The sequence below is a fragment of the Diabrotica undecimpunctata genome, chromosome 9 (assembly GCF_040954645.1).
Source record: "Diabrotica undecimpunctata isolate CICGRU chromosome 9, icDiaUnde3, whole genome shotgun sequence".
NCBI classification, from domain to species: Eukaryota; Metazoa; Arthropoda; class Insecta; order Coleoptera; family Chrysomelidae; genus Diabrotica; species Diabrotica undecimpunctata.
In genome coordinates this window covers 102,363,709-102,385,812 of record NC_092811.1, presented here as the reverse complement: position 1 = coordinate 102,385,812, position 22,104 = coordinate 102,363,709, and the positions used below count along the sequence as shown (strand labels likewise).

The 22,104-nt window shown below is 35.6% G+C and overlaps 2 protein-coding genes across 2 annotated transcripts in view; both read right to left on the bottom strand.

Annotated features, from left to right (window-relative positions):
- The window catches only part of LOC140450341 (uncharacterized), a 66,378-nt gene extending 65,599 nt beyond the window's left edge, over nt 1–779 (bottom strand). The window contains exon 1 of the mRNA XM_072543930.1: nt 467–779. Within this exon, the coding sequence (XP_072400031.1) occupies nt 467–639 (173 nt within the window). The 5' untranslated portion in view covers nt 640–779. The remainder of the gene's footprint in view (nt 1–466) is intronic.
- On the bottom strand, nt 665–21,988 carry LOC140450342 (uncharacterized). Its single transcript, XM_072543931.1, has 4 exons — nt 21,720–21,988; nt 7,554–7,666; nt 7,112–7,457; nt 665–805 (listed from the first exon to the last, which is right to left on the bottom strand). Exons 1-4 carry the CDS (start codon nt 21,938–21,940, stop codon nt 712–714), a joined length of 774 nt encoding a protein of 257 aa, XP_072400032.1. The 5' UTR covers nt 21,941–21,988; the 3' UTR covers nt 665–711.
- Nucleotides 21,989–22,104: the final 116 nt, after the last annotated feature.

Here is a 22,104-nt window from a genome sequence, read left to right as displayed (position 1 = left end):
ATTGCATTCAATACAAGACAGCAACTGTTTGAGGGCCTTTCAATGGAATGGAACAGAATACCGCAGCAAGACATTGACCATCTGATTATGAGTTCGCCTCACAGATGTAGGACAATAACTAACAACCATGGAGACTATACTAACTTAACCTAAAGACTACTTTGTTGGGAGTTGAGGGGCAACAAATTAGTTTTTTATTTTTCTTTGTTGCCATTTTTTGACATATGGAGTTTCTCTTTTAATTTTCTTATCAGCTATTGCTAGAAGTATAAGAAAAAATGATTATTTTATATTCGGGACAACTGTTTATAACTTTTTATTAAAAATATTTGAAAAACAAATATTTTAAATCCATCTGTAATCTCGCATTTTATTTTTGTCCCCTAGATTATTTTGATGTGTGTATTAACGGTAGAAAAGAGATATAAATACATACATGGATAATATTTATTCTTTAATGATATACCTTTGTGGATTAAAATCAGCTTCACATACATCGAGGGGAGCATTATCCAAAAACTGGAAAGTCACACATTTTTCGCCAGCATCATCATCATCGTTCTCGTAGTTGGGATCCAAAGTCACATTATCCACTAAAAATTCTAACAAAAAAAGATTTTCTGTTGCGATTTTGTCCATTTTAAACTTAAAATTTTTATATATTTTAGATCTTAACGAAAATTTTGATATATTGTCATTGTGACAGTTTTGCTACTGTAAACGTTTTGGGACGAATTTGATATCTGGGGGTGGATATATTTTATAATACCAATTGCATGCTTCGGTTTTAAAAGGCTGACCAACGCTAGAAAAATCATAAAATTTCTTAAAATGACGTATATGATCTTTGTTATAATTTTCTTGTTTTGAGATATACCTCACAAGAGTTATAGCTCGATAATACATTCATAAATTTGGTAGAATCTGATGCACTTTAAGGATGTAAAATTTTAGAAATTTTTTTAAATAGAGTGGAATAGAGAGCGGTTTCGATTTCTGGTTGTATATCCTGCCACGTTTTGGGAGAAAAAAAAACAGTCGAATGATACAAATTAAGATGTGTAGGGAAAAAAGTAGCTCTAGTAATGGAATTGCTATTAGAAAAAATGAAAGATTACGTGGTAGAAGTTGAAAGAACAAGTAATATCAGTGATTTTGTATAAAATATCAATTAAGATAAGTAATTTTTTATATATCTAGACTTAAATTTAACTTAAGGGAGAGACTTGAACAGTGGCCAGTCAGGTACAGTGGCCACTTTTAAATATTTTGTTGTTGTTTGATAGATACAGACGCGCCATCTAGTATAAACGCTAACAATTTTAGTCACAGTAGTCGCTTACTACGCTTGACCCCTGCGCCATCGTTTCCAGAACCATTTTGTATTCGCTCCGTGCGTGACTGACGCGACACCTACCGCCTTCATCTGACAGTTTTGGACCTACCAATTTTCAGGTCAAACATATCACATATGTTTGACATTGTTAAATACATGCGAAATTGACAATTGTTAATAATTAACTTTTTAATTATATTTTTTCAGTTTATGTACAAAATAAATGTAGTATTAAAAACTGTGTTTCTCAAAATTCATCATAATATATCTTTTCAACCATAAACGGAAAAGAAAGGGAAAAATCTAGTACTGGCAAATCAAGTTTTTCACGCGAAAGAGCATATATTTAAAAACAGTAATAGTAAAAGTTATGATATAAAAGCTAAAGTCATCAGGCACTCTGCAGTTAGCTTGAAGCCTTATAAAATATCATTTAAGGTAAATTATTTAAACTTTTCCTATTTCAATTGCATAAAAATGAAGTTAAGTATGTGATATTTACTTTTTCATATAATAGCACGGATCCACCTTTTTCTTTTATCTAATTTATATGTAATCTTTGGGAACCTATAAAAACTACACTTACTATTTTTGCTATTATTAGCACAATTAAATACGCAATATGTATTTGCACACATTTTTGATAAAATTTATGCGTAAAAAGGTAGGTCCAATTTTGTCACATTTCGCCGCTACGCACGCTGGCATCGTTTCAAAGTACCCCTACCATGGTCACGCACGGAGCGAATACGAACCTGTTGAGAGGTGTGTTGTGTAGAAGTAGCAGGTAAGTTTAAACATCTTTTCAACCAATAATAATATACATATTAAATGTTCTGTAGCATGTTTGTGGCATACTTAAAACTTGCAGGTGATGCAAATTATGATCTATTTTCAAAGTAGTAGATTTTAGGCTATGCCTCCTAAACAAACAGCTTTTGGTACAGTGGTCACACACTTATGCAGGAACAGTGGCCACTGCTTTTGACAAAAAAAAGTGGTGGGCCACTGTCCCTACATACGCTTGTAAAAAACAGTGGTCATTGTTCTTTCTGCAAAAAATATCAAAAATAATTTTGTTTAAGATAGTAATATGCCACGGAATATACCAAAAAATCGCGGTATTGGAAAAACTACAGTTGAAAATATGAGAAAAGCGATTTATGATGTTTGGGAAGGTGGATTATCATAAAAGGCTGCTGCTTTAAAATACGACATTCCACGCACTACGTTTAGGAAATATTTTAAAAAGTGCAACGAAAATAAAAATAATATAGATTGGACTTCAGATGTTCTTGAGGGAGCTCCAAGATTGACCAATTATGGTATCAATTAAATTTTTTTTTCAACCGAGGAAAAAGAACTGAGTAATTATTTACAGACGATGACCAAGCTTCATCATGGTCTCAATCCGAAAGGTGCCAGACAACTAGCTTATGATTTGGCAATTGCTAACAGGAAAAAAATACCAACTTCATGGGAAGAAAACAAGATGGCAGGCAAGTTTTGGTTTACAAGTTTTATGAAACGAAATTCAGAATTATCATTACGATAAGCAGAAGCAACTTCACTAGATTAGGTTAGGTTAGGGGTATTTGGTTTGATCGTCCAGTCGTTGCAATTTTTTTTAGTAATCTTAAGAAGATTTATGAAAAATATGCATTAACACCTAGATACAATGTTGACGAAACAGCACTAACAACTGTGCAAGATACAGGAAAAGTAATAGCCACAAAGGGACAGAAACAAGTAGGCCCTATAGTTTCAAATGAAAGAGGCACTTTGGTAACCATGGGCAATGTAATAAACGTTATGGGTAATTCGATTCCGCCATTTTTAGTGTTCCCTAGGAAATTTTTTAAAGATTATATGGTTAAAAACGCACCTCCAGGCTCCCAGGGGTGTGCTGCACCATCTGAATAGATGACAGCAGAATTATTTGAACAGTGGATGATACATTTTGTCAAACATACTAATCCTACAAAGGAATCTCCCATTTTACTAATCATGGACAACCATGAGAGCCATATTTCTTTAGCATCTATTAAATTTGCAAAAGAAAATAACATACTCTTGTTGACTTTGCCGCCACATACTAGTCATCGCCTTCATCCACTAGATAAAGCTGTATTTGGTCCTCTCAAGTAATATTACTCACATGGTTGTCAAAATTGGTTATTGAAAAATCCTGGAAAGAGGATAACAATAATTTACGACATAGCAGAGATTTTGAGCGACGCTTCTCCACTTGCTTTCTGTCCCAAAAATGTGGTATCAGCTTTTAAAGCTACTGGGGTATTTCCATTCAATGATAACATTTTAAATGACGATGATTTTATGGCTTCAGCCGTAACCATGCCAAACATACACCAAGAAGAACAACAATCAAATAATTCAAATTTTAGCGATATACCACAAATGGACATTCAGTTCCCTTCAACATCCACTTGTCTAGATAAAATACCAGAAACAAATCAGAAACATCCATTGGTAATAACACCTGAAAAAAAAACTGTTTTTATGAAGCGATGGCAACTTCCAAGGACACACCCGAAAATCGATTTATTTCCCCTGTATTAGTGCAACTATACCCTAAAGCTACCTTATTGCCATTAAAAAAAACAAAGGAAAAAGAAGATTACTGAAATTTTAACTGATACACCAATTTATAAAAGAATAGAAGCGAAAACAGCAGAAAGAATATCAAGGCAAAGTAGAGTAAAGAGAGCTAAGACAGCACTAAAAAGAAAAATTTATAGTTCAAACAAGTCGAACAGAAGTAATGCAAAGAAAAATAAAAGCATACCCAGTGATGACAGTAACAGTGACATTGCATTGTCTGATGTTGTGGATTCCCACGATGTTAGTCTATTTTCAGAAGTAGATGAAATTTCTGACGACGACATATCCTCACGAATGGTGGAAGCGGATTCATTTGTTCTCGTGAGCTTTCAAACAAAGAAAACTTCAAAATTTTATGTTGCACAAGTTACAGAAATTTTTTCTTCTGGTCAAGAATACAATGTAAATTTTCTAAGCCGTCACGGAATACAGTTTTCATTTCCTACAGTTACAGATTCTGCCACAATTACAAAAGAAGATGTTGAACTCATTTTAACCCAACCAAAAAGTTCTGGAGCAACACAACGAACAGCAAATTTGTTTACTTTTAAAGCGGATTTATCATCTTATAATATTTGTTAAAGATTAATATTACTTTTATTTTTTATGAATATTATAAATCAAAATATAAGAATTGCAAGTAATGACCACTGTACCTTGCCTTTGTGGCCACTGTACAATCTAGTTTGGTACAGTGGCCACATTTTTTGAAAAAAACAAAATTAGTTACTCCTGCATAACCATGGGCGCCCATAGGGGGGGGCAAGAGGGGGCAGTTGCCCCCCCTATCATTAGTAATATTATTTAAAAAATCAGTATGTATGTAAGTATATTAAAAAAAAAATACATTATTTACGCATATTGTGGCGACAATGTGCAACAATACCTCAAAACAGCAAACAACCGGAAACTAATTTAGCGAAATACCGAGAAATGCGGTAGGTACTTCCTTAACAATACCTCGAATGTAGCTACCTACCATAATAATATTGTACAATGCAAAGAGGGATTTTGAGATGTCGTAGGTATTAAGCCTTAATTGGTAGAAAGTGTACCTGTACCAACAATTTTAAACTTTATTTCGTCCCATGTCAAATGCAAAATTTACTCTCACAAAAAAATATCCGCTTAATAAATGCTACACGTTTTTACTTGTTTGACTTAAATATTTGGTATAGTGGCCTAGTAAATTTTATTGAAATCAAAAATGTTTTAGAAACAATAAGAGCAGATAACAAATTTAATTGCTCAACAAGATCAAGAGCACAGCAGCTTTCATGTGCCACATCTGATTCCACTTTTATAATTTCCCTAAATTTGATTTCCAAATATTCTTCTTTCTTAGAACCCATAGTAAACATTTTACAAACTAAATCAATAGATATGCTGGCAGTTAAAAATCATATACAGTTATTTCTTGATATGATAACAAAGCACAGACAAGAAGCGGAAACAACTTTTAAAACAATTTTTGAAAAGAGTACAAATGATGCCGAATCTCTAAGTATTACCCTTGAAAAACCACGAATCGCTCCTAGAAAGCAAACACAACGGTCAAACCATGCGGTTAATTCCGCTGAAGACTTTTTTAAAATGTCATTATTTATTCCGTACCTAGATTCTTTAATTAGTTCTCTTGGTGTCAGATTTTCAGAAGACAATAATCCTGGTATGTTATTGTATAACTTGCATCCCAAAAACATAATAAAATTAACTGAAGAAGACCTCGCCAAAATAATAGAAATCATAAATAATTTATAAAAAATTACTAATCTAAAAGAACAGGCATCATTGTGGCTCTATTATTGGAAAAATCAAACCAATTTAGATGTAGAAGATATTTCAATGATATAGCTACTAGACCATTGCTTATTTTAACCAGCTATAGCCCAAGCTATAGAAATTTCTCTGTGCCTTCCTCCCACTACATGCACGATTGAAAGATCATTTTCAACTCTTCGAAGGATTAAAACCTGGATTAGGTCCACTATAAGTGAACAAAAATTAGATGGACTATGTACGATGAGCGTTCATAGAAATAAAATAGAAAACAATCGAAATAATTTTATTAAAAAAGTAATAGATGAGTTTGGACATAAGCCCAGAAACCTTCAGTTTTTATTTTCACAAGATACAGAGCACTAGCCTTCAATATCAAGTTTACTTTTTACGTTTTGTTGGGTTTAACATTTTACCATTTTAGATTCTATTGGGAAATTATTCGTTTCAATAAATTATAATACATACAATACTAACTGAAAAAAATGTTTATTTTTTTATAATAAATTATAACAAATAAATTTTTAATTAAATTTCTTCAATTGTTTACAACATAGTACAAATTTTTAATGTCAAATATAAATAAGTTGGCACCCAGCGAAGTATTTGAAGATTGCACACATTTGACTATTTATGCAATTTCGGCTAAGCATGGTAGTAGAAGGGTGTACACCCTACCCTAACCCTTTCAACGTAGTACAGTTTTGAATATTTGTTTTAATTTCCTAGTAAAAGAAATTTTTCAATTCAGATATTATGTTACTTACATATTATTTAAACTACAATATTGCTTGTGTTGCATTTCGTATCTCAGAGTACCTGCTTTTTTTATTACTATTTTTTAACATCCTTGCTTAAAATTGATTTTTTTATTCCTACATAAAAAATTTTGTATAATAAAATTTGTATGTATAAAGTCATACCATAAAATATGTTGTTAATAATTTTTTGTTTAAGATTACTTTTACTTTTCTGGTATTTCTTTACTGTTTGTAAATCATGTTTATATTTTTGCATTTTTGCAATCGGCTATTTTAGTTTTTATTAAGTTGTATGGATCAAAATAAAAATTTGAGTTGACTTGCCCCCCCCCCTGGATTTTGATATATGGGCGCCCATGTGCATAACCTGTATTTTTTTGGGATTACAGAGTACATTTTTAATTTACCAAGTGCTTTGACGTTGTTTGAGTTGATACTCATTAATATATTATGATTTATATTAAAGTTATCTTGAATTTACTCGAAAGGAGGCCACTGTATAACCAGCCTCTCTCCAGCAGTTTTACCAGCCTCTCCCCTGTATATAATAATTGTTTATTCCATAGAGTCTCAACACATACTACGAATTTATTCAAGAAATTATTGTACTCACAGAAGCATATCCTTTTTCCTTTGGCAAAGATTGTCCTGTACAAAAGCCGTTAAATTTGGTTCTTCTATCCATCTAGCGTGAGACCTCGTATAAACTGGAGTTATCTTTACCGGTTCTATAATTTCTTCGTCTGGTTGCGGAGTTTTAGGCCACCAAAACGGAGGTTCTATTTTGCAAGGTACCAAAGGTATGGGCGGAGATTCTTTTTCGACTTGTTTCTTAACTAGTCTTTGAAAAGACCCCTCAAATTCTGCCGCGTCTGTTTCGTTCTTTACCCGACGTTTTTCTAGTCGTTCAGCTTCGATACAGTCCAATTCAAACTGATACGAACGGTTGAATATTTTTTCTAAAATAATTCTTATTATATATTGTTTTTATAACTTAAAAATGATAGTTGATAACTTCCTGACTACGTTATTGTAAATATACATAATTACCTTACCTTTATGCATATATCTCGGGTCGTACATTCCTTTTGATCTATCAGGTGTGAACTTTCTGTACATTTCGTGAATAAAAAAGTCTTCTTTACCCGGTCTAGCCAACCAAGAGTATCTTAAAATATATTTATAAGTTAGAATTACTACTGACTACGTAAACACAGTTCTGTTATAAAACAGGGTTGCGTATTATCAAGGCTAATATAAAACCTATATACTGGTTTGCTTTCAGAAACGTCCTGTTCGTCTTTGTATTTGAATTCGTAAACACTGGCATATTATCGCGAATTTAGGCTTAGCTGTTATTAAAATATGCGCAAATATGTACAACCTCAAATTCAGATTGAGATTTATTGCTCTTATTTGTTTTATTTTCTGGATTATTTTTTTCTTTTTCGCGTCAATTCCTGCATTTTCCTAACCATTACTTTTTCTGTATCTTTATTTTTTCATTATCTTCTTTACGATGAGTTCGCTTGATCTTTTAGCCTCTTCCAAAATGTTTTTTGCGTTTTCATTCTTTATTTGTTTCATATTCACTTCCTATTTCACTATTCTTTGCTCGTTGCTCCATTTCCTGAGTCACTTTTAAAATTTATTTCTTTACCATTACATATACATAAAATTCTTTACCATTCATACATAAATGTCGTCTTACAGTTTTGTAATATGTGTTGCCTATCTAACAGATTTAAACTTTATTTCTAAGAAAATTATATAATATTCTTGTCAGTCCAGTTCCATTCTTTTATCTTTTAATTCTAAAATATATTAAAATTAATAAAATAATTATTAATTTTCACTATAAAATATTTAATTAATTTGTTCTTAATTGTTATTTTGTCCACGAAAAGGAGGTTGGCCCGATCCACTCTGATCTGTTTCTACATGTCTACTATGTTCGTCTACATAATATACGAAATGCTTAAAAACATCATATAGGTATACACAATAAAAATTAAGATGACCAAGATGTCAGACCAGGAAGAGACGCTTAAGACGATTAAGACCGTACGAGACATTTGTACTTAGTCCGGATCCTCGCACATGATTCAGAGGCATGGATCAGAGGTATCTTTGGGTGCGTTCATTACGGAGACCATGGCATGGTATCCTCGCCTAGAGCATAGCACTGACAGTGAACGCTCGCATTTAGAATAATGCATTTATTTTACGTGGCGATGATAATATACCATCCTATGGTCCGATCGAGGGTCGGCGCCTCGTTATGAACGCACACTTAGAAATAAAGGTAGTAAGTACAATCTTTTATGTGTAGAATATAATACAAGAACAAGTCACGCCGACATTTATAGATATTGTAGATGTTTTTAGTATTTAATTGCGTCATTATTTCAATAATTAATTATTATCGCAGGTAATACGTTGATGTCATTTGTTTTCGTGAAATAAAAAAAATATCTGTGAGATAATACAGACTAAATTATTTTATTCATGGTTTTTAAAAGAATTCGACCAATCCGAGCGTTAAGTGATACCTGCGCATCAAGACACTTTTCAAATAAAATTCTTATTAGTGATTAGACCTGTCTCGGGAAACCTACCCCAGGCTGACGATTTACATGTAAAAATCAACGTAATATTAGTAGATAAGCAACGAAACATACATTTCTCTTCGTACGCAGTTTAATGGCAGATACGGCAAATTTGCATTTGCCGATGCTTCTGTTACGTAAAAATATGAGTCATAGTTTTAACCTGTAAACATGTTTTTATTCACATGTTTATGTTTTAGATTTTACGAGAGGCTTCTATTTACCTGAACGGACCTTCCAGAAACGGACGAGCCGATGTATATACCAGTTTTGAGAGACCATTTCGCCGCTCTGTCTAGAGGGCCGTCGACTTTTCGAGTCTAACGGTACTGGGTATATAACAGGATATTTTATTTGGAAGAGACAGTTAATTCTGAAGACGCGCTCGCGAATTTAATTGTTACGTACGGATATATATAAATTATTGTCAGATAAGTTAATATAAATAAAAAATAAATTAAATCCGTAAGTGTTATAAATATTGAACCTTTTAATAAATTCACAACACTTCTTTGGATTGGCCGCAAAGTTTCACGTTCCTTGCGAGCGCGGGATGAAATGTTATTTCGGGATAAGTAGTAAGTAGTGAACTTAGTAGTGAACACAACCACTACAAGAAAAGGGAGACAGCTTTGGACTACATAAAAAGGTCAAAGAAATTTCGAGTATATACAAGAAACACCATGAGACTCGCCTGAAGAATGATCAAGGAAACTACGTTCATACCCAGGAAGAACTAGCTATAATCTGGGCAAGCTATGCTTCGTTCCTCTTTGCGGACAATAGACCGAATCTGCCAACTACTAACTTACCCACGGAAAATTTATCCGGCCCTCCCATTATTCGCGCCGAGGTGGAGTACGCTATAAAAGTAGCAAAACTAGGCAAGGCCCCTGAACCGGATGGAATTACTACGGAAGCCATAAAACTGTTGGAATATGATAACATCGACATGCTGGTAACAATTTTCAATGCCATATATAACACCGGCCACATTCCAACGGATTGGTTTTATTCAACCTTTCATCCTTTCAACGCATCCTTCACACAAGAATGTTCAGAAAGCTGGAAGATCTAAGCGGTGAGACACAATTTGGTTTCAAGAGCGGACTGAACATACGTACACGTGAAGCAGCTTTCTGCTTGAATACGCTTGTACAAAACTACATGGATCAACGAAAGGATATAGTCATAACATTCCTCGATTATGAAAAAGCGTTTGACACCGTAAAACATGACGCAATGATAAAAATGCTACACAACGCTAACATTGACGAGAAAGATATAAGAGTTATCCAGAATCTCTATTGGAATCAAAAAGTACGAGTGAGACTGAACAAATCAACCAACACAGAAGAATTTGAAATTTTAAGAGGGGTGCGACAGGGGTGTATTTTGTCTCCTATGCTCTTCAATCTCTATGTGGAGAACATTTTTGCAGAGGCACTGGAAGGCTCTGAGTGTGGAATAAAGGTAAACGGGTTCCCGATAAATAACATTCGTTACGCCGACGACACCGTGATAATAACAGACAACGAACATGATATGCAGTTGATGTTAAATAAAATAAACACCGTAGGAAAAATATATGGCTTGAAGATAAATGCTGGAAAAACTAAATGCATGGCAATAAGAAAAAACGCACTTTTAAGAATACAACTGCAAGTAGAGAATGCTCCAATCGATCAAGTGAAAACATTTAAATACTTGGGAATGATGATGAATGACCAATGGGATCCTTAACAAGAAATAAAATGCCGTACCGAACAAGCAAGACAAGCTTTTATCAAATTTAAACCGCTACTATGTAACCGCAATCTTTCCTTCAATCTCCGCTACAGGATGGTTAAATGCTATGTATGGTCCATATTGTTATACGGCACGGAAACATGAACGTTAAGAGTACCTTCCATTAATAAGTTGGAGGCCTTCGAAATGTGGACGTTGCGAAGAATGTTCCGCATACCATGGACAGATAGGGTGAGAAACGAGGAAGGCTTAAGAAAGGCAAATACTGAGAGAGAACTACTCAATTTGATCAAGGTACGAAAAATTGGATACCTCGGCCATATTCTGAGAGGAAAAAAAACTAATCATCCAGGGAAAGATTGAAGGCAAGAGAGGAGTAGGTTGCAAATGTGGCTACGGAACATAAAGAACTGGACAGGCATAAATAACACTAACGATCTTTTGCATACCGCAAAAGACAGACGTCTGGCCTTAAGATAATTTGCCAACGCATTATAGGTGCATGGCACTATAAGATGAAGTAAGTAGTGGTAGTGCACTGACTGGCTTTCCTGGTATCGTATCAATGGATTCGTTTTGAATTGATTTTTTTTATACTGTGCAATAGTAATACTGTGATAAGTTATCGTCGCCATAAATAGTTAAAGGAGTTTTAGATATATTTGAGGTTTTGTCTTTTTCAAAATTAAAATGTAAACAAATTCACGTAAATTTACCTAAAAAATGCAAGGTATGAGAGAAACTGTAAATACTGATAAATCTGATATTGTAAATTGTATTTTTCAAAATGGGTTTTTATCTATTCCATGCGAAGAACAAATTGATATTGAAAATAAGGAGGGTCCTTTGCCTAAAATGTCCCGGCTTATAAATATTACTGCGGGAGTAAGAGAAAAAGTAACAGATTATTTTCGAATAATTGGTACAGCAAGTACTCATGGCTTACTGGGAGTGAAATAAAAAGCAAACTTTTCTGTTGGCCTTTCATCTTCGTCTTCTTCTTCTTCAGCCTTAAGTAATCCAACTTTGGACATAGGCCTCCCCCAAATCAATCCAGTGTTTTCTATTTTGCGCCACTTGGTGAGTGTCCACGTCTGTGAACCATATGTAAGTATAGGGAGGATACACTGATTGTAAATTCTGGTTTTCAAATATTGTTCTATTTTAGTGCTTTTCAAGGTCCAACTCAGTTTTACAAATCCTACCCATGCTAACCTTATTTTTCTGGTAATTTCGGCAGTTGTGATTTTCTTTGTTAACTTTCATTATATGTCCCAGGCAGATGTATTCGCTTACTGTTTCTAAATTTATGTGGTTCAAGGTTATTTCTAGAATGTTTGGTGTATTTGTCATTATTTTTGTTTTTTCCAAGTTCATCTTAAGACCTACTTTTTCCGAAGCTTGAAATAGCGTCATCATGGTCAGTAGTTCTTCGAAACTGGTAGCGAATATTACAATGTCATCAGCGTATCTCAAATGACTCAGTCTGAGGCCTTTCATCTTATTATTGACAAATAGGGACAAACATCAAAATCTGTATTTATCTATATTTATCTGTATTTAATACTGTAATTTTTTAAGTTGTCAGGAGGTATCATTTAGGGGACGTGATAAATCGGAGTATTCGTTAAATCAAGGTAATTATAGAGAACTAATAAAAATGTTTAATAAATACGTTTTGGAATTTTCTAATTTACTTTCTGATTCGAATCGATTTATCGGTTTACAATCAATTAGTTACATTTTGAATAACGTTATTGAATCTGAGATTCAGGAAACCATTTGCTTTTCGCTATACATGAAACTACTGATATATCATGTCATTCACAATTGTCAATTGTTGTTCGATACTCTCTGTATCTCTCTCCCTCTCTCTTCCTCTCTCTCCAATAGCGCTACAGCCCAAATCGAGCCTTGGTCTCCTCCAAACTATTCCTCTAACATTGCCGGTCCCGCTCCGATCTTCTTCAGATTCTCACATCTAGCAAATTTTGCGCGTCCGCTGCCACTTCATCCTCCCACCTTTTCCGTAACCTTCCTTTTGGTCTTGCGCCGTGCATTTTAATATCTAGGGCTCTTTTGACAATCTTCCGGTCTCCATTCCCACTACATGACCAGCCCATCGAAATTTCTGAAGTTTAACCTGGATCTCCGTACTCCGTTTTTGTTAATTGGGCCAAATATCTACCTTAGGACTTTTCGTTCGAAGACTTCCAGCTTTCGTTTTGTGTCTTCTATCATCACTCATGTCTCGCATCCGTAACATACTAATGGTCTGATAATAGTTTTGTAGACCCTGATTTTCGATCTTTCCCTTACTTTGTTTCCCCTTACTATTTTTCTTTGCATTTCTGGTTCTTCTGTTACTTCCATGTTTAATGTAACTCCCAGATATGTGAAACTTTCTACAGTTTCAATATCGTTCCCTAATTCAACTGTGCGTCTGTTTCCCCTAGCTCTTGCTCGTGTCAGTTTTTTTTATCTTTTGAATACGCACTACGTGGTAATATTTATGAGAGGTTTTTAAGTTTTACAGATGTGAGTAAAAGCCATAAGGCAGAATACATTTTTGGTATTTGAAAGGACAGATTAAAGCTTTTTGATATCAAAAATAAATTGGTAGGGCAAACTTATGACGGCGCTGCCGTGATGTCCGGTGAATTGAATGGTCTCTAGGCAAAAGTTAAAATTATTGCACCACAAGCGTTATTTACTCACTAACATGCACATAATTTTGCAAGATACATGTAAAAAAATTAAAGAATGTCGTCTTTTTTTGCCAGTTTAATAGGATTTCACTGTAGCAGATTTTCGTGACCAGTTTTTGGAAGTTTTTGATTTTATTATTGAAGGCGACGATTTTGAAAGTGATGATATCTCCATCCGTGAAGCAATCGGTTTGAACACTTTATTAAATATACTCTTTAATATTCTTTTAAATATTTTTAAGAAAGTGTTTACCCAAACCCATTTGATATTCAATGTTGTTCAATATCAGTCAACTGACATTATTTATTCCAAAAATAGAATAAAAAAGCTGGTGCAAAATCTCAGAGATTTTCGTAATGATAGTAATTTCCAATATATACGCAGTGACGTTTTGAATTACCTTGATATTTCCGAGCCCCCCAAAAAAGACAAAGGCATGACACAGACACAGATTTCGAAAAACGAGTATATTTTGAAATTTTGGATACTATTATTATGCAAATAGATACTCGTTTTTTGAATTTTGAAGATTTGCAAATTTTTGACCTCTTTGACGATGCAAAATTTAAAAGTTACGCCAAAGAATTTCCAAGATCTATTAGAAAAAATAATTAAAAATTATCCATCATTCTTTAATAAAATAAAACTAGAAAATGAATTAAAACTTTTATATGCTGATCCAAAAATTTTCGGAGTGTGGAATAAGTTACAAGATATGTATAATTTTATATACTGCAAATCATTACAAGAAACTGTTCCCGAAATTAATAAATTATTGTCATTAATTCTCTCATACCACCAAGACGTTTGTATACTTGGGTCTCTCCACAAGATCAACTAGGAAACATAATAAGGAATCAAATTGATTACATAATGGTGAACAAGAGATTCCGTAATGGATGCCTATCAGTTAAAAGTTACGCCGGTGCTGACGTATAGTCAGATCATAGTCCTATTATTGGTAAATTTAGGTTTAGATTTAAATGATTAAGAGAAATGATTGAGAGAATGATTGAAAATAAATCAGGTTGGACTAGCATACACAACTATATCCGTGCAGTGATCAAGAAAAAAGAAGAGGAAGATAGACAGCTTAACCAACGGCAAAGGTAAGAGTGAAAGATGCTGGAAGTTGAAGCTAGAAAAGTGGGTCAGACTGTATGAGTTAGAATGCATGAGTCAGACTGTGGGGAAAGAGGAAATGCCCGTCTGGGAGTGATGCCGTACTATCAGCGATGAGGGTCTTCTACGCGCTACCTGGAACGAGACATCGAAATACTCGTGTTCCCTCCAATGAAAACATTGGCAGGACCCTGGTCTACCTGACCTTTCTGCATACGACCTTAAGCGGAACCACTTGCCCCTACGAGTCCGACACCATTATGAGGGTGGCACGTTGCACGAAGCATCGCGGGGCTCCACCCTCCCCGTAGTAGTACCTGTGTTGCTGCGATTACGAACACCCGTTCGTTATCCCCCCCCCCCTAGGCGGAAAGGTGAACGCAGGTAGAGGAATTCCACCTCGCACGTAGACAGGTAGCCGCCAAGGATCTCTCCTCTACCACTCTTGTATCTTCCAAGGTGGATACGGGCCGTGACCCAGCACCTCTAATGGAGAAGGAGTGCGTCAGGGACACAGCTCGTTCAACCTCACCTGACTCTTGTGGAAATGAGAGTAGAGTGGTCCCACGAGAGTCTCGTCTCGGATACTAGGAGTGTAGACCAGTGACCGTAACGCCAAAGCGCCCTGCGTAAGTTTCTACAAACCCGACACCTCAAATGACGGCTCCCCACCTCTCAATTGCTTCCCATTAATCGCCTCTTACGACAGGCAGGGTAAATTGCCTCGGCCGTATTCTTATCTCCGCGAGCCGAACGGAGCCTGGAACGAGCCTCCTTGCTGATGAATGGAGTGTGGATGTAAATGAATGGAGAATGAATGAATGAAGGCAGTGCTTCGGAAGTGATGCCGGCCTTACAGCGGCCATTCCGCTTTCGGATCGCTGGATGACAGGGGAGCGTCTGGTTTAGCAGGTAGGCGTTCGGCAGGAACTATCTAAGGTCAGTCAGGCGGAGTCCTGGACTAAGATGTCTTTTGAACATTCCAGACCCCCCTCTATAAAGACGAAAAAAAAAGGTTTTGATTTAAAAAGGTTACAAAAAAGAATAGTAACAAAAAATGTGATATGAGGGAAAGACTTTACACAGAAGATTAAAAGATAAGGAAACAAAAGAGATAGTCGCACGGATTTTTTTAGAGAAGCTAAGTAACATGGAGCAAACATATGATCCAGAAGAATCACTCCAGAATATATGTGAAACTTTTAACAAGATCAGAGAAGAACACCTAATTGAAAATATAGAGAAGAGGAAAAGTTGGATAAATGACAATATAATGCAACTCGTGGAAGAAGAAAATCAAAGATTAACAAAAATATTTAGAGACAAATAAGAACCGAAATACGAAAGGCAAAAGAAAATTGGTTAAAAACACAGTGTGAAGAGATAGTGTTGTTGCAACAAAAACAAGATACATTTAATATGCATAAAAAGGTAAAACAAGCAGCTGGTCTTCAAAAATCCAACACAGCTAACAAACTGCAAGATCAACAGGGGAACATCATCTCAGATAAAAATCAAGAAATATGCATATGAACCAAATACATACAAGAATTCTTTGATGATGATAGGTCCGAACAACCTCCGTTCTACATATGTAATGTGTCACCTCGGGGGAACAAATACGGGTCTATACACCTTCTGTTATCTCCGGGTGCTCTGTAGAGGCCTTCGAATATCGCAGTCGAGAGCTCCTCTACTCAAGTCCATTTACTAGGTATGGACTTGTAAATATTTATCTTCTGATGGCTTGGATGATATTGGATAATATCTCAGCCACAGAGTATAATTGGAACAGCAGGAAGCAGCGCCCCAAGAGCACTAAGCTCTCGGAGGGCCCGTGAGGGACTGACCTGATAAATAGGGATTTCCAGGTCAAGAGTCAATGGGAAAATTGAGGCGGGGCGATGCGCATCGAAATGCGCACTAGTCCACAGACTATGGCATTCGATGACATCCCCCCTCCTCTTTAGACTCTGCGGCTGGGAAAAATATTTATTGAATAAAAATACGAAAATACAAAAGAAAATAAATGTATAAAAATACAAAGTAAAGTAAAAGAATTGTCTATAAAACTCACACAACACTTATCTGGAACCTGGGGGCTGGATGTTACTGCATCTCCCTCTGTGGTGGGCTCCATCCACGGTCGGTGTATCATTTCTCTCAGCGGTTCGTCTTCTTCTCTGCAATCAGGTTCCCATCCACTTTATCCTGGGGTTTCGTAGGCGAGTTTGCCCGGGCCTCCATGGTATCGCCACATTTCGGGGAGGGCAGGCAGGGACTGTGGCTACTTCAGGATCTCCGTAGTTTCCGAGACTTCAAGCGTCGAAGAAGGCTGACTCGTATAGACATCTGGCACACGGAAGGCATCAGGACTGCTACAGAGCTCGATGGCGGAGTGTTAGAGTATAGACACTCCGTGGCTCTCCCCATTGTTCTCTTGACTTCAACCCATGTTGAAGTCAATGGTGTGTTGCGTTCTGTAAAGCGAGCTGGGTCGCAGGTTCGGAATAATCCACGTTGTCGGGTGCCATGTCACCTCGGGGGAACAAATACCGGTCTATACACCTTCTGTTATCTCCGGGTGCTCTGTAGAGGCCTTCGAATATCGCAGTCGAGAGCTCCTCTACCCAAGTCCATTTACTGGGTATGGACTTGTAAATATTTATCTTCTGATGGCTTGTCTTGAAAAAGACAAGATATTTCTTACATGACAAAGGTACACCAAGTCGAAATAAAGCATCAGGTCGTGGTCTTCTGAAGGCTTGTCTTGAAAAAGACAAGATATTTCTTACATGACAAAAATATAGGTCGAAATAAAACATCAGATTGTAGTTGAATAATATCTTAGCCACAGAGTATAATTGGAACAGCAGGAAGCAGCGCCCCAAGAGCACTAAGCTCTCGGAGGGCCCGCGAGGGACTGACCTGATAAATAGGGATTTCCAGGTCAAGAGCCAATGGGAAAATTGAGGCGGGGCGATGCGCATCGAAATGCGCACTAGTCCACAGACTATGGCATTCGATGACAAATGACCACTTACCACAATCACATCAGATGAAGTGGAAAAAGCAATATCACAACTAAAAGATGGCAAAGTTCCTGGACCTGACAATGCATATGCTAAACTCAAAAAGCTATTTAACAATAACGACTAATAAAAATATTCAATGACATATATTTAAACGGAGTCATGGCTAAAGTTAACGTTTATTGCTCTACCAAAGAAAACAAAATCCGTATCCTGCAATGATTTCCAGACCATCAGCTTAATGAGCCACATTGTAAAGTTAGTTCAAAAAAGTCATACATATATAGGGATATCATACAAAGGTATAATATAGACTATGCGAAGAAAAAATCAGCCGTACACAGTTTGGTTTTCGGAACGCAGTGGAACGAGAGAGGCGCTCTATAGCATATATTTATGCATGCTTCATCGATTACCATAAAGCGTTCGATTCAGTAAAACACGACAAGCTGATGGAGATATTAACCCATATTGGAATATACACCTGTGGTCTAAGAATTATTAGCAATCTTTACTGGAATCAAACATCGTCTCGTATACGGAGAATCCGATGATATCAAAATCAAACATGGGGTCCGACAGGGGTGTATACTATCACTATTGCTGTTTAACATATACTCTGAGGAAATCGTTTAAGAAGCAGTAGAGGATGTTGAAGCCGGAATTCGAATTAACGGAGAATGTATCAATAACATCAGATACGCGGATGGCACGGTGGTATTCGCTGACAGTTATCAAGCCCTCAAGGAGATAATGAATAGAATCACAGAAGTGAGTCAGAGATATGGACTTTCACTGAACATTAGGAAAACAAAATTTATGATGATCTCTTAAAAGGAACAGCAAATTGAAAGAATCAGTATGAATAGTCAACCAATAGAAAAAGTAAAAACATACATCTACCTTGGTAAAAACGTCAATGAAAATTGGAATCATTCCCTAGAAATAAAATGAAGGATAGAGAAAGCAAGATCTGCATTTCAAAGAGCTATTCAAATGCCATAAAAATGAGGTAACTACGATGTTATATCTTTCCTATACTGTCGTACATAGTTGAGTCGTGGACTCTCACAGACGCTACATGCAAAAAAATTGGGGCTTTCGAAATGTGGCTGTATCTTCCAATCCTAAAGATATCTTATACCGACCACGTTACTAACCAGGACGTTTTATTAGGAATACAAAAAGGAAAAGAGTCGATAATCTCAATAAAAACAGCCAAAATCGAATATAATATAGAACAGTATAATACAAGACCCTTGAGAAAGTCGAGCCCCTCTAAGACTGCAACAGCGCTGATAATGATGATAATGCTGTTGGATCATAATATTATGGAATTGAAACCAACTTGACCCTTAACTACTGACGTGGATGTTTCAGGACGTAGACTCTGACATGCGGTATGTCATACCGTTGCCTATTCTTCTTTGTTTTTAATATGAATTTATCTTATATCACTGTATTTGTTTTTTATATCAACTACGGAATGATTCTTCACATTACTGTAGCATAATGTTCTGCTACAAGTAAAATAAACTTTACTTTTTCAAGAATATTATGAATGCATGCATAATATTTAAAAAAATGGTGGACGTTACTACAAAACCGTTTATAAACTAAATTACAAGAAAAATTGATTACTTGTGACTAACAAATGGTAAAATAATGTTAAAAGAAACAAACTAATCATTTAAATTTAATGAGAAACTGAAATACAAAATTCTGACAATAACCAAAAATTATAATAAAATAACTAGTCATTTTGCGCGCAAGGTCCACAATTTTTCTTTGTACACTGTAAGCACACTGGTTTTCCACAAGAAAAGCACACATAAAAAGTCTTTCGCTTTAATGCACTTGGGCATAAGTAACACGTCTTCTTTTTCTCAAGCCTTTCTTCAAAATCTGCTTCTTTTGGCGTTTTTGTCCTAGTATTCGTTCAATACCACATAATAATTCTCTCGGGATTCTGGGATTTTCGAGTCTTCTTTGTAGATGAGGTAAAACTAATTGTTTCGCCACCTCCTTTGTATAGTTTAGCCTTTCCATATTATCTTCTTGTAGTGATTGGTACACAACATGCGAATTAACAGCAGCTATATCAATGATGCGGTAAAAAATAGTAATGATGCCATCGGCGAGAATGACGTTTTATAGAATATTTGGCACACTTGGCATCTAAAGTATCGATACCTCCTTTCGTACGATTATAATGAGATATAATTTCTGGTTTTCCAGTAATCTGATCCGTGCCTATTGAATGGTGCATCGAAGAAATAAGTAAAACAGCCCTCGATTTTTTTGGCACATGGGAAATTAGGGATAAACTTTTCGTAAATCCGTAAGTAGTTGAATTTACTTGCCTACATCGGTGTGGCTAGAATTTCCGTTTATTTTTCTTGAGGGTTCCCACATACGTTGACTTCTTTACTTTTAACTGCTTTCTATTTAATGCTTAATTCTGCTTAATTCTATTAACTGTTTACCTTGGGTAAAACCAGGGGTAATAATAGACGGTTGAAGCGTAGCACTGGCCATGTTACCTTCCTTGTATACCGTAGGCCCTAGATATAGCAGACTACCCTGCTATACTCCCAAAGCCGCGACAGCGGTATAAAACGGGAGACTATTATTTACTAATTCTATAGAACTAAACCAATTATCAGCTGTGATATTACGGTTAGTTCCATAAATAGGTTTAGCAAGCCGAAGAACAGATTGAGTTGGTTTATTCATCTTCTTTTCTTCCCCAGATAACCCAATTCCGTCAGTGTCCTTGCCTCCATATATATAGGCATTGTATAAGTAACTTGTTCGTGCATCAGTCAGGCACATTATTTTAATGCCATTTTTCACAGGCTTATTAGGCATATACATTTTAAACCTACACCTTCCCCTAAAGCGGACCAACATTTCATCAATACAAATAAATGTGCCTACGGAATACAGTTTTTGACAATTTGATATGAATATATTAAATATGTTACTAATGGCTGCTGTTAGATCTATCTTTTTTCTTTCGTCTCTATCCAGAGGGTTATAAAAACGTAAACATTTTAGAAATATTGCAAATCCATATCTTCGTCATTGGATTTGAAAGCTGATGAGTATAAAAGCAATCCCAAAAAGGCTTTTAGTTCTATTTCATCAATTTCATTTAGTTCTGGTCTATTCATTCTTTTATAGTTTTCACGAATTGCACGTAATTTATTATTTGTCCATTTACGTATTTCTTGTATTATATCCTCAGAAATAAGAAAATTAAAAAAAAAATTATGAAGTTTCGTTTCTTACATCTCTGGACCGCACAGCTGGTACTTTTGTTACAAGGTTGTGTAACGGAGTTCTTACATTTTTCGAGGGTGCTGTACCATTATCATTTAAATGATATTCGTCTTCAGAACTTTCCGACTGCTCACTTCCGGTGTCGTGTGAACTTTCAATACATACTTCTTCGCTTGCATCGTCAACATCACTATCACTAAAATATTCTAAATCACTAGGTACTTCGTCAGCCCATTGAGATAAAACAGCCTCAAAATCATCATCTGAAAGCTTTACAGTTTTGCGGCTAAATTTAGAACAACTGGATGAACTTGCTGCCATACTAACAGCAAAAGAATACACTACACTGCTTTTAACTATAGAAACGTAAATACTGACATGCGGTACTTGATACCGCAAGAAAACTTTATGTCAACGTATCTCAAAGACTAAACCTGTACTAAAACTGCAGCAGTTGAGAGCAGGTACAATTAAACCCCACTTGAAGGTACACAGATGGTGTTCTAAGAATCTTCTATAAAACACGTTTTACAACAAAATATATTTTCGGCTCGGTATGGCATACCGCACGTCAGTGGTTAAGGGTTGAACAAAAAACCAGCAACTTCAAGTTATCAAAAGTTAAATAAAAAAGGCCGAAAAGAAAGAGAAAATATATATTTAATTAATTACACAATGGTAAAAAACACACTTATAAACATAACACATACTTTACCTTTCATCAAACATCATATTTTCTAAAATTTTAGGATGAATTACGCTAGGACCTCTTTTTGGCAATTCATCATCTTTGGAAGTAACTGGAACACAATATTTTCCAAGATTACTTTGTGTTACTCTAGTATAATATGGCGTAAACTGGGAAGATGATTTAAAAACCCAAGGAACATCTTTCAGCTGATAATCTTTTAAAGAGCTTGTAGGAACCTCAGGCATTGCCAGAATAAATAAATGTTTATATATATATAGTAAATATTATTGACAGTTTAGTTTGACAGTAGAAATTAATGATAAAATGTTCACGCTAATTAAAGAGTGTTAGTGTTAAAATTGGATTGTTTAACGGTTTTAGAATCCCAGAAGTTATACCCCAGGTAAAT

What these genes read in the sequence shown, in the direction of transcription:
- LOC140450342 (XM_072543931.1), bottom strand. Translation starts at nt 21,940, where the DNA reads ATGCCTGAGGTTCCTACAAGCTCTTTAAAAGATTATCAGCTGAAAGAT. An exon ending in CCCGAGATATATGCATAAAG is followed by an intron (nt 7,458 to 7,553) that starts GTAAGGTAATTA and finishes GAATTATTTTAG; the next exon opens with AAAAAATATTCAACCGTTCG. An exon ending in AGGAAAAAGGATATGCTTCT is followed by an intron (nt 806 to 7,111) that starts GTGAGTACAATA and finishes TGATTTTTCTAG; the next exon opens with CGTTGGTCAGCCTTTTAAAA.